Source organism: Ornithorhynchus anatinus, chromosome 2 (genome assembly GCF_004115215.2).
Source record: "Ornithorhynchus anatinus isolate Pmale09 chromosome 2, mOrnAna1.pri.v4, whole genome shotgun sequence".
NCBI classification, from domain to species: domain Eukaryota; kingdom Metazoa; phylum Chordata; class Mammalia; order Monotremata; family Ornithorhynchidae; genus Ornithorhynchus; species Ornithorhynchus anatinus.
This window is the reverse complement of record NC_041729.1, coordinates 170,403,546-170,416,602: the sequence shown is the minus strand read 5'-3', so window position 1 is coordinate 170,416,602 and position 13,057 is coordinate 170,403,546. Positions and strand designations below refer to the sequence as shown.

Genomic DNA, 13,057 nt, shown 5'->3' with positions numbered 1-13,057 from the left:
CCCAAATAATAACAATAATAATTATTATTTATTGCTATTGTTTTTGTCTGTCTCCCCCGATTAGACTATAAGCCCGTCAATGGGCAGGGACTGTATCTGTTGCCGATTTGTACATTCCAAGCGCTTAGTACAGTGCTCTGCACATAGTAAGCGCTCAATAAACACTATTGAATGAATAATAATTATAAAAATGATGGTATTTGTTAAGCTCCTACTGTGTACCAAGCACTGGGGTAGCTACAAGGCAATCAGGTTGTCCCATGTGGGGCTCACAGTCTTAATCCTCATTTTACAGAAGAGGTAACTGAGGCACAGAGAAGTGAAATGACTTGCCCAAAGTCACACAGCTGACAGGTGGCAGAGCCGGGATTAGAACCTATGACCTCTGACTCCCAAGCCTGTGCTCTTTCCACTAAGCCATGCTACAGTAAGGCACACTACAATAGTGTTAATAAGCAGGCGATGACCAGGGTCGGGGGACGAGCCGACCCTACCCGATCAGATCAGGTCCATGATTTATCCACTGGGCCATGCCGCTTCTTACTGTACTCTTTTACGGTATTGGGAAGCAGCATGGCTCAGTGGAAAGAGCCTGGGCTTCGGAGTCAGAGGTCATGGGTTCGACTCCCGGCTCTGCCACTTGTCAGCTGTGTGACTGTGGGTAAGTCACTTCACTTCTCTATGCCTCAGTTACCTCATCTGTAAAATGGGGATTAACTGTGAGCCTCACGTGGGGCAACCTATAATAATAATGCTGGTATTTGTTAAGTGCTTACTATGTGCAGAGCACTGTTCTAAGCGCTGGGGTAGACACAGGGGAATCAGGTTGTCCCACGTGGGGCTCACAGTCTTAATCCCCATTTTACAGATGAGGTAACTGAGGCACAGAGAAGTTAAGTGACTTGCCCACAGTCACCCAGCTGACAAGTGGCAGAGCCGGGATTTGAACTCATGACCTCTGACTCCAAAGCCCGTGCTCTTTCCACTGAGCCACGCTGCTTCTCAGCCACGCTGCTTTCTCAGCCACGCTGATTACCCTGTATCTCCCCCAGCGCTTAGAACAGTGCTCTGCACATAGTAAGCGCTTAACAAATACCAACATTATTATTATTATTATTGCTTCTACCGTTCTCTCCCAGGTGCTTAGTACAGTGCTCTGCATACAGTAAATTCTCAGTAAATAAATACGATTGATTAATCCCCATTTTACAGATGAAGTAACTAAGACACAGTTGGCAGAGCCAAGACTAGACTCTGACTCCCAGGCCTGTACCCTTTCCACAAGGCCACACTGCTTCTTGTGACACTTTCATGCCTTGTATCTTTGGGAGGGTCATATCTCTGTATCTCAGTTGCCTCAACCCCCAGATTAGACTGTAAGCCTGTCAAAGGGCAGGGACTGTCTCTATCTGTTACCGATTTGTATATTCCAAGTGCTTAGTACAGTGCTCTGCACATAGTAAGCGCTCAATAAATACTATTGAATGAATGAATGAATAACTGGGCCTGGAGTTGGGCCTCACTCTGGGCTTCAGATTGGGCTCCTCCTGGGCCTCACACTGGACCTCACTCTGTGTCTCATGCTGATCCTCACAATGGACCTTGCATTGGGTCTTGAGTTGGGCCTCATCCTGGCCCTGGCCCTGGGCCTAATGCTGGGCCTTGCAGGAGATGCTGGTCACACCATCGCTCACCCAGGGCTGTGACATGTGTGGTTGAGTCCCAGGGCTGAGGGCATAAGCTGCTGCCCTAGAGCAGCCACGTACACACTGGCACCTGGCCCCAACTGGATCCAGAACCAAGCAGAGCACATACCCAGATCTTTTCTTGGCTTGGGCACCGAGACAAGATCTGGAGGGTCAGCAGAAGTCTGAGAATGTCTGCAATTTCACCTGGCCACCACCTGTTACTTTCTCCAAGGGCCCAAAGAGAGGCTGTCAGGGCTGGTGAAACTCAGGGCCCTGCCATCTCCCCTGGCTTCCTACCCTGCCTCAGCCAACCCACATTAGCCCACCCCATTAACTTCCCACCACACCCCATCCTGATTTGCTCTCCCCCTCAAGACCAGGGAATTTCCTTTGTGTAGGGGCAGGATCATCAGAAGCCAGTGACAATGCCAGGAACATCGTCCATAGTATGATTTAATGACCCTTGGGTGACATGGGAGTCCCTCAGGGAGCAGCCCTGAGGCCTTCAAGGAGTTAATCCTGTAATCCTGCCTTGTGCTCACCCCAACTCTCCTGTGCACTACCACCCAGCCCACACACTTTGCTCTTCCAGTGCTAACCTTCTCAGAGTACTCTTATCTCATCTGTCTCACCTCTGACCTCTCACCCATATCCTGCCTCTGGCCTAAGACTAAGCCCCCCCTTTTCCTCCCAGACTAAGCACCCCTTTTCCTCAGCTCCCCCGCCCTTCCATGTCACCTTGATTCACTCCCTTTGCTCTCCTCCCCACACTACAATACTTATGTATATCTGTATATATCTATAATTCTATTTATTTGTATTGATGTCTGTTTACTTGTTTGATGTATGTATATCTATAAGCCTATTTATTTAAATTGATGCCTGTTTACTTGTTTTGATGTTTTCTTCCTCTTTGTAGACTGTAAACCCAGTGTGGGCAGGGATTGTCTCTCTTTATTGCTGAATTGTATTTTCCAAGCACTTAGTACATTTCTCTGCACACACTAAGTGCTCAATAAATACGACTGAATGAATGAATGAATGAATGGCTTGAAGTGCCCTCCCTCCTCATATTCAACAGACAATGATTTTCCACTTGAAATCCTTATTAAAGGCCCATCTCCTCCAAGAGGCCTTCCATGACTAAGCCATCTTTTCCTCTTCTCCTACTCCCTTCTGTGTCGCCCTGAATTGCTCCCTTTATTCTCCCACCCACCCAGCCCCACAGCATTTATTTACATATCTGTAATTTATTTATTTCTATTTATGTCTGTCTCCCCTTCTAGACAATAATCTCATTGTTGGGCTGGGAATGTGTCCATTTATTGTTGTTACTCTACTCTCCCAAGCACTTAATATGGTGCTCTACTCACAGTTAAGTGCTCAAATAATGCCAATTTGACTGACTGAATGTGCATACATGCCAAATTTCAAGGTGCAGGAACCAGGGAAAGAAGAAACAGGGTGGGGAATTATGGGCCACTCCTTGGGTAGAGATCCCCACAAAATGTCCCTGTTGTGGTTCCCTTGGGGACTGTGGCTTCTCTGACTTTCCATGCCAACTGGGTGTGACTCCTTACTCATTCAAAGAGTGGCTTACTGTGTATAGAACACTGTACTAAGTGCCTGGGAAAGTACAATACAACAATAAACAGTGACAGTCTCTGCCACAATGAGCTCACAGTCTAGAGGTGGATTGAAGCAGCGTGGCTTAGTGGAAAGAGTTATCTATTATAATGTTGGTATTTGTTAAACGCTTACTATGTGCCGAGCACTGTTCTAAGTACTGGGGTAGATACAGGGTAATCAGATTGTCCCACGTGGGGCTCACATTTTTTTAATCCCCATTTTTACAGATGAGGTCACTGAGGCACGGAGAAGTTAAGTGACTTGCCCAAGGTCACACCGTAGACACGTGACAGAGCGGGATTAGGACCCATGACCTCTGACTCCCAAGCCAGGGCTCTTTCCACTAAGCCACGCTGCTTCTCTATCATTATTAGAGGTGGGGGAGACTGACAGTGATACAAATAAACAGATATCAATACAAATAAATAAAATTACAGATGATATATACATAAGTGGTTGTGGCAGGGGGGAGAGCAAAGGGAGCAAGACAGGGTGATGCAGAAGGGAGTGGGAGATGAGGAAAAGTGGGCTTAGTCTGGGAGTGTCTCTTGGAAGAGATTGGACTTCAATAAGCCTTTGAAGCTGAAGAGAGTAATTGTCTGGAGGATTTGCCGACGGTAGAGAATTCCAGGCCAGAGGAACCTGGGCACCAAGATCAGGTGGCGAAACAGGTGATATGAAAAGTAGAGTGGCTCAGTGGAAATAGCCCTGGCTGGGAGTCAGAAGGTCACGGGTTCTAATCCTGGCTCCGCCTGCTTGCCAGCTGTGTGACTTTGGGCAAGTCACTTAACTTCTCTGTGCCTCAATTAACCTATCTCTGTAAAATGGGGATTAAAACTGTTAGCCCCCACGTAGGACATCCTGATCAGCTTGTATACCCCCAGCGCTTAGAACAGTGTTTGCACATAGTAAGCGCTTAACAAATACCAGCATCATTGTTATTCATTATTATGAAGGCACAGTGAGAAGGTTAGCACTAGAGGAGCAAAGTATGTGGAATGGACTTTAGAAGGAGAGAAGCGAAGTGAAGTAGGAGGGGGCAGAGGTGATGGTGTGCTTTAAAACCAATGGTGAGGAGTTTTTTGTTTTTGATATGGAGCGGTGGATAGGCAAACACTGGAGATTTTGAGGAGGAGCGTGACATGTCCTGAATGTTTCTGTAAAAAGATGATCTGAGCAGTGTAGTGAAGTATCCTTATCCACCTGTGCCCTCCCACATCTGTCCCACAATGAACTATTCACACAAGCCACTCTCCATGTGTGCCAGTGGATGCCAGGAGGAAGCCCCACCTCCAGTATCATTCATTCATTCAATAGTATTGTATTGAGCGCTTTACTATGTGCAGAGCACTGTACTAAGCGCTTGGAATGTACAAATCTGGGTAACAGATAGAGACAGTCCCTGCCCTTTGACGGGGCTTACAGTCTAATCGGGGGAGACAGATAGAAAAGAACAATAGCAATAAATAGAATCAAGGGATGAACATCTCATTAAAACAATAGCAAATAAATAGAATCAAGGCGAGGTACATTTCATTAACAAAATAAATAGGGTAATGAAAAATATTATACAGTTGAGCGGATGAGGTACAGTGCTGAGGGAATGGGAAGGGAGATGGGGAGGAGCAGAGGGAAATGGGGGGAAAAGAGGGAAAAGAGTATCAGTGGAGAAGCAACGTGGCTCAGTGGAAAGAGCCCGGGCTTGGGAGTCAGAGGTCATTGGTTCGAATCCTGACTCTGCCACTTGTCAGCTGTGTGACTGTGGGCAAGTCACTTCACTTCTCTGGGCCTCAGTGACCTCATCTGTAAAATGGGGATTAACTGTGAGCCTGACGTGGGACAACCTGATACCTTGTATCTACCCCAGTGCGTTAGAACAGTGCTCTGCACATAGTAAGCACTTAACAAATACCAACATTATTATTATTATTATCTCTGTTCCAGCCAAGTCTTCAGCCCCCGGGCTTTCCCTGCCTGCCCCCTCAGTGCTCTGTCTCCATGTAATTTTATTTATTTATAGTGATGCCTAATAACTTCTTTTGATGTCTGTCTCCCCCATCCCCCGCACCAGACTGTGAGCTCTTGTGGGCAGGGACTGACCCTCTTTATTGCTCTATTGTACTTTTCCAAGCGCGTAGAACAGTGCTCTGCGCACGGTAAGTGCTCAATAAATACGACTGAATGAATAAATCAGACCTCCCCACGTTCCCGGCCTGCAGGGGGCAGTAACGCACTGTGAATGAAAGCTCCATCCACCATCCACCCCACCCCCCCCCTCCGCCCACCCCCCCAAACTGGGTCATATGGCCAGAGATTCTGTGAGAGTCCCCCGTGGGACAACCTGATTACCTTGTATCAACCCCAGCAGTTAAGAACAGTGCTCATTCATTCATTCATTCAATCGTATTTATTGAGCACTTCCTATGTACAGAGCACTGTACAAAGCACTTGGGAAGTACAATTCAGCAATAAACAGTACAGTTAGGGGATGGGAGGGGAGGAGGGGCCCACAAAGGAGACTGAGAATGAATGGCCAGAGAGATAAGAGGAAACCAGGAGAGGACGGAGTGCTAAGTGCCTCAGCACATAGTAAGCACGTAACAAATAGCAGAATTATTAGAAGGCAGGTCACCATCCAGTGCCGATGCACACCCGTTCTAAAGAACAAATAAGTGCTATCCCACACATTCACACACACACACACACACACACACCTGCTGTATACCTCTTGGGCTCTCCGGCCTACTTCTGGCAGCCCCATCCTGGAGTCCCTCACACTCACATATGAATATTCTTTCTATTAGGATCCCACCTCTATGACCATGATAAACATCATCATCAATCACCTACTGAGTATGTACCCTGTGCAGAGTGCTGTGCGGGGCCACCTATTATATGAATAGTGCTATTCTGGGCTTTTTACAGAGGGCTGTGTGCAGAGGATCGTCCTGGGGCACCTGTCATGGGCTCCTACTGCATGCAGAGCACTGTTATGGCATCTGCTGCTTGCAAAGTAGTGTCCTGGGCTCCTACAGTGAGTGGAGCTCTGTGTTGGGCATCTACTATGCTTGCACTGACCTAGGGGCCTGTTGGTTTGTAGAGCACTATCCTGGCTGCTTGAGAGAGTACAATTAGTAAGAGATATGATCTCTTCATGGGCAAATGGGGGATCAAGGAGGGAGGGGGAGCAAGAGGGAGGAGGTGGAAGAGATGGGGTGAGGAGCGGAAGGGAAGATGGGGTGAGGAGCGGAAGGGGAGGAGTCTAGGGCAGTCAGCGGGGAGAAGGGGTACCTACTCTTCCCCAGATGCTGCTGGGAGCCGGCCGAGGCCCGAAGAGGGCACAACAAGCAGAGGAAACGGCAGCGGGAGGATGCGGCGATTCCTACAGCTGCGGCTGCTGCTGTCATTGCTGTTGGGACCCAGTAGGAGTTTGGGGCAGGGGGAGGTGTGTGGGACGGGGACCACCATGGGCAGCTCAGAGGGCTCAGGGGTCGGGGGCAGGGGTCCGTGCCCATCGGCTGGACACACTCAAGGGGACCCAGCAGGAAAAGGGGCCAGAGGGAAAGGGCTGGCAGGAGGCCTAGGCTGTACCTGGCAGAAGATTAGGTCCGGTGGAGGTGGAAGCTGATCGGACCCGAGGCCATGGGACTGGCCATCGGGTCTAAAACCACACTCCCTCCCGATTCAGCCAGGGCCTCTGCCACCTCTCCCTCTCCCCACCTTCGCTCACCTCCCCTCACCTCACTTCTCAATTCTCTCCTCTTCCCTCTCTCTGTCTCTATGCCACTCTACCCACCTCTCATCCTCTATCTTTCCTCTCTTCCTGTCTCTCTGTCACTCTCCCCACCTCCCCTGTATTTTCCAATGTGTTTTCCGATAAACATAAACTATTACCACACTCTCCAACTGTGTCCCTCCCTGCCCTCTCTGTGAATCCTGACCTGCCTTCACGGCACCCCTCTCTCCCAATCTCTATATCTCCCTGCCTCTCTCTCTCTCTCCCTCCCCCACTGCCCTCTGCCCTGGAGGCTCTGGGCTTGGGGTTCTGATCTCTCAGTGGCCAAGCAGAGGTATCTGGAAGACCGGAACAACGGGGAAAATCCAGTGTTACCAGAACGACAGTGACCACATTTACCTGTACTGGTATCAGCAGCTGGCGGGGCAGGGTCTGGTTCTCATGGCCTTGGCCAATGAGGGCTCTGCAGCCTCCTATGAGAAGGAGTTCAACAACACCAAGTTCCCCATCCAACGCCTAAAACGGAAGTCTTCATCCCTAGAGGTGAAGGATCTGGGGACCGGGGTGACAGCGGCCTCTACTTCTGTGCCACTAGTGACACACAGTGCTGGATGGGGACCAGAAAGCTGAGCAATAACCTCACTGACCCCACCCCAGGTAGCAGAAGCCTGGGGGGGTGGGGGGACAAACTACAACCCTGACACCTGGGAGTGTGGTTTGTGTGTATGTGTGAGATTATGTGTATCTGTGTGCCAGGGTGTAGATGTTGGGTGTGTGTGTGAGATTGCCCGTGTGGTGTGTGGCAGTGGGTGTGTGTTTGTGTGGCAGAGGAGTTGGTTGTTGAGTTTTGTATGTGTATTTATGTATGTGTGCATGTGCTGGGTGGTGGGATGGGGCTTGAGAGTATCAGCGGAGAAGCAACGTGGCTCAGTGGAAAGAGCTCGGGCTGGAGAGTCAGAGGTCATGGGTTCGAATCCCAGATCTGCCACTTGTCAGCCGTGTGACTGTAGGCAAGTCACTTCACTTCTCTGTGCTTCAGTTCCCTCATCTGGAAAATGGGGATTAAGACTGTGAGCCTCACGTGGGATAACCTGATGACCCTGTATCTACCCCAGCGCTTAGAACAGTGCTCTGCACATAGTAAGCGCTTAACAAATACCAACATTATTATTATTATCATACACCGCATGCTTCATTCCCTTCAACTCAGCAGGTCCATCCACGTCTTCACCAGGAGGGGGCACTCTTAGCCACATAGCTTAATTTCTGAACTTTTCCATACTTAACTCTTCACCCTTAAGTGGTTACATTTTTTATACCCTTAGTTCTCTTTCCCATCATGGACCCCGGGCAAGTGTGGTCGGTGGCCGTTTGTGTCCTGGGAGCAGGTGAGTCCTGGGCGCAGACGGGAAATTCCCCGCCTGGGCTGTCCAGGCCCCAGCTCCAGCCCTTTCCCTGGCAGGGTCTGGCCCCAGTCCTCTGCCTCCTGCCTTCTCTCTCTTTCCCCCGAGAACCTCGCGGATCCCGGAGTCACCCAGACCCCCAGACACCTGGTCACCGTCCGGGGACAGGACATGACTCTGAGCCGTGAGCCTGACCAGAGCCACAACTCCATGTACTGGTACCGGCAGGAGCCAGGGCAGGGACCAAACTTCATGTTTTAGTGTGGAAATTGGGAGCTTTTGGACAACCTGACCATCTCACACGGCTTCCAACCGCTCTGTCCGAGGGCAGAGAACTGCATCCTGAACATCGGCACCGCAGAGCTGGTCAACAAGAACATCCTCGGTGTGCCAGCAATGCAGACGCAGCGCTGCAGCCGCCCCGTCTCTCTGCACACAAACCCTCCCCACCCCAACACCAGCCCACAGATGAAGGGAACGTCCCTACCCCAACGGCCCCTGGGAGGTGGGGGCGGAAAGCAAGTGCAGATGGGTGGTGGGAGAGAACAAGAGCCACTATCCAGTGCAAATGCACACTCATTTTAAAGAACTAACATGATCGCACACCCCCTTGTCTACCTCTCATGCTCTCTGCCTCTTTCCAGCAGTGCAAACCTGGAGTCTGGCACACTCAGGCATGAATCTGTGAGTGACAAACATCATCAGCATCAACTGAATAACTACCCTGTGCAGGAGTGCTTTTCTGGGCTTCTACTGTTTGCAGAAACTATCCTGTGCTCCTACTGCATGCACAAAACTGCTCTAGGCATCTTCTGTTTACAGAGCAGTGTCCTGGACTCCTGAAGTGTGTGGAGCTCAGTGCTGGGTATCTACTCTGTGCAGAGGTCTGGGTTGGGCACCTACTATGTGCAAGCACTGCCCTAGGTGCCTAAGCTTGCTAGAACACCATCCTGAGTGCTTGGAAAAGTGTAATTAAGAGATATGAAATCTCCAGGGGAAGATTTAGGATCAGGGAGAGGAGGGGGAGAAAGAGAGGGAGGAAGTGGGGTAGACGAGATGAGGAGTGGAAGGGGAGGAGTCTGGGGCAGACACTGCAGGGAGAGGGTACCTGCTCACCCCCAGATGCTGCTAGGAGCCGGCCCAGGCCCGGGAGAGGGAACAACAGGCAGAGGAAACGGGAGCAGGAGGATGCAGCGATTCCTGCAGCTGCGGCTGCTGCTGCCACTGCTGCTGGGGCCCAGTAGGAGTCGAAGGCCGAGGGAGGGGGCAGAGCGGGGGCCACATGGGCAGCTCAGGGGGGGGGGGGCAGAGGTCCGTGCCCATCATCTGGCCACTCGCAAGGGATCCAGCAGGGGAAGGGGCTGGAGGGAGAGAGCTGGCAGGAGGTTGGAGGCTGTGGTGGAGTGGAGGCTAGGCTAGGCTACACCTGGTCGAGGCTGAAGTCCGGTGGAAGTAGAGGCTGACAGGACTCGAAGCTCCAGGGACTGGACCATTGAGTCCAAAAAAGCACTCCCTTCCGTTTCAGCCAGAGCCTCTGTCACCTCACCCCCCTCCACCTTCCATTACCTCCCCTCACCTCTCATCTTCTCTCCTCTTTCCTCTCTCCCTGGTCTCTGCCCACCTCTCCTTGGGCTCCCATCATCCTCTCTCCTCTTCCCTCTCTCCCTGTCTCTCTGTCCCTCTCCCCACCTCGCCTGTATTTTCCCATGCATTTTCCAAAAAACATAAACCATTATCACTCTCTCCAACTCTGTCTTCCTCCATGCCTCTCTGTGAATGCTTACCTTCATTCACCGCACACCTTTCTCCCTATCTCTGTATCTCCCTGGCTCTCTTTCTCCCTCTCTCCCCACTGCTTTCTGCCCTGGAGGCTCTGGGCTTGGGGTTCTGATCTCTCAGTGGCCGAGCAGAGGTATCTGAAAGAGAGGAACCACGGTGAAGATCCAGTGTTACCAGAACGACAGTGACCACTCTTTCCTGTACTGGTACCGGCAACTGGCGGGACAGGGTCTGGCGCTGATGGCCTCGGCAAACCTGGACTCCACAACCTCCTACGAGAAGGGGTTTAACGACACCAAGTTCCCCATCCAACGCCTAGAAGTGAAGTCTTCATCCCTAGAGGTGACAAAACTGGAGCCAGGGGACAGCGGTGTCTACTTCTGCGCCACCAGTGACACACGGTGCCAGATGGGGGACAGAAAGCTGAACAAGAACCTTGCCGGCCCCACCCCACCCTGGTTAGCGGGACCCTGGTGGAGGGGAAACCATAGCCCTGACACCTGAGAATGAGATTGTGTGCACGTGTGAGATTGAGTGTGCATGCCAGTGGGTAGGTGTTGGTTGGGTGGGTGAGATTGCATGTGTGGTGCATGCCAGTGTGTGTGTGTATGTCTGTACATGTTGGAGGGGGAGGTTGTTTCAGGTTTGTGTTTGTGTGCATTTATGTGTGTGTTCGTACACTGGGTGCTAGGTTGGGAATGGTGAGGCTTCTCCCCCACAGAGAGGCAAGGTGGCCTCAGGGATCTCTCTGGGACTTTCCAGGGCCAAGAGGGGCTCAGGAGAGGGAGAGAGGGAGCAAAGTTGTTGGGAGCAAGGACCAGTCTAACTTTGCACCCATTCCTCCCTGCCGGTCTGGGTGAGTGGGATTAGCTGGTCCTGGGCTCCATATCTGGGGCTTCTCACTCAGCCCTGCCCGTCCCCTGCTCTAAGGAGGACCAGTGTCCTCAAGAGGCTTCAGCTTTGCTCAGAGCAAAGGCGACAGTCCAACCTGCAAGCAGCCACACTGACAAGTGAACCAACATCCTGATCCGGAAATGGGGGAGGGCCAAGAGGCAGGACCTAACAGGTTTGGGTCCCTGCAGCAGTCCTTGGGGAGAAGAAGGCAGGGAGAGAGCGATCTGGGGAGAATGGAAAGGTCGTTTTCGTGTCCAGGAAAAGGGGTGGTTATGCTGGAGAGGGACGTGCTGGGATGTGGCCTGGGGTTGGGACAACTGGAAAAAAGCAGAGGTCCAGGGTCGTCCCCTAGCCGCCACTGGGGGGGGGGGGGGGGGCAGTTTGACCCCACTGGAAGCAGTGGGGTGGGGGTGGGGAGCCAGTAAGGACACGAGGTTCCGAGAGCAGTTCCTGCACTGACACCTCCCCATCCGCTTGCTCTTTCACTTCTCCCCCTGATCCTGCCCTCCCCACATCGTTCACTGAATGCTTCATCCCCTTCAACTCAGCAGGTCCACCCACGTCTTCACCAGGAGGGGGCACTCTGAGCCAGATAGTTTAATTTCTGAACTTTTCCAGACTTAACTCTTCTCCCTTAAGTGGCTACATTCTTCATCCCCTTAGTTATCTTTCCCTGACATGGGCCCCAGGCCAGTGTGGTTGGTGGTCGTTTGTGTCCTGGGAGCAGGTGAATCCTGGGCGCAGACGGGAAATTTCCCGGCTGGGCTGTCCAGGCCCCAGCTCCAGCCCTTTCCCTGGCAGGGTCTGGCCCCAGTCCTCTGTCTCCTGCCTTTTCTCTCCTTCCCCCGCGGGCCCCGCGGATGCCGGAGTCACCCAGACCTCCAGACAGGGACAGAACTTGACTGTGAGCTGTGAGCATGACCAGAGCCACAACTCCATGTACTGGTACCGGCAGGAGCCAGGGCAGGGACCAAGCTTCATGTTTTAGTTTGAAAATCGGGAGCTTTTGGACAATATGACAGTCCCGCACCGGTTCCAACCGCCCTCTCTGAGGGCCGGGAACTGCATCCTGAACATCAGCACCGCAGAGCTGGGCAACAAGAACATCCTCGGTGTGCCAGCAATGCAGACACAGCTCTGCAGCCGCCCTGTCTCTCCGCACACAAACGCTCTCCACCCCAACACCAGCCCACAGATGGAGGGGACGCCCCTACCCCAATGGTCCCTGGGAGGTGGGGGCGGAAAGCAGGTGCAGATGGGTGGTGGGAGAGGACAAGCGTCACTATCCAGTGCAAATGCACACTTGTTTTAAAGAACAAACGTGATCACACACACACACACACACACACACACACACACATCCTTATCTACCTCTCAGGCTTTCTGCCTCTTTCCAACGGTCCAAACTTGGAGTCTGGCATGAATCTGTGACCGTAACAAACAACATCAGCATCTACTGAATGTCTACCTTGTGCAGAGTACTGTGCTGGGCACCTATCATATAAGGAGTGCTGTTATGGCCTGATTCAGGATCAGGGAGAGGAGGGGGAGAAAGAGAGAGAGGAAGTGGGGTAGACGAGAGGAGGAGTGGAAGGGGAGGAGTCTGGGGCAGACACTGCAGGGAGAGGGTACCTGCTCACCCCCAGATGCTGCTAGGAGCCGGCCCAGGCCCGGGAGAGGGAACAACAGGCAGAGGAAACGGGAGCAGGAGGATGCGGCGATTCCTGCAGCTGCGGCTGCTGCTGCCACTGCTGCTGGGGCCCAGTAGGAGTCGAGGGCCAGGGGAGAGGGCAGAGCGGGGGCCACACGGGCAGCTCAGAGGGTTCAGGGGTCGGGGGGCAGAGGTCTGTGCCCATCTTCTGGCCACACTCAAGGGGATCAAGCAGGAGGAGGGGCCAGAAGGAGAGGGCTGGCAGGCTGTGGTGGAG

At 52.2% G+C, this 13,057-nt stretch overlaps 1 protein-coding gene and 1 gene segment (V, D, J or C); one reads left to right on the top strand and one right to left on the bottom strand.

Moving 5' to 3' along the window:
* The window catches only part of LOC100088455 (trypsin-like), a 50,540-nt gene that overhangs the window by 16,490 nt on the left and 20,993 nt on the right, over positions 1-13,057 (bottom strand). The gene's annotated exons all lie outside the window — the stretch shown is intronic.
* Positions 6,640-7,980, top strand: LOC114809201. The segment is given in 2 exon segments: positions 6,640-6,739; positions 7,346-7,980. Coding segments are annotated over 2 exon segments (390 nt in total).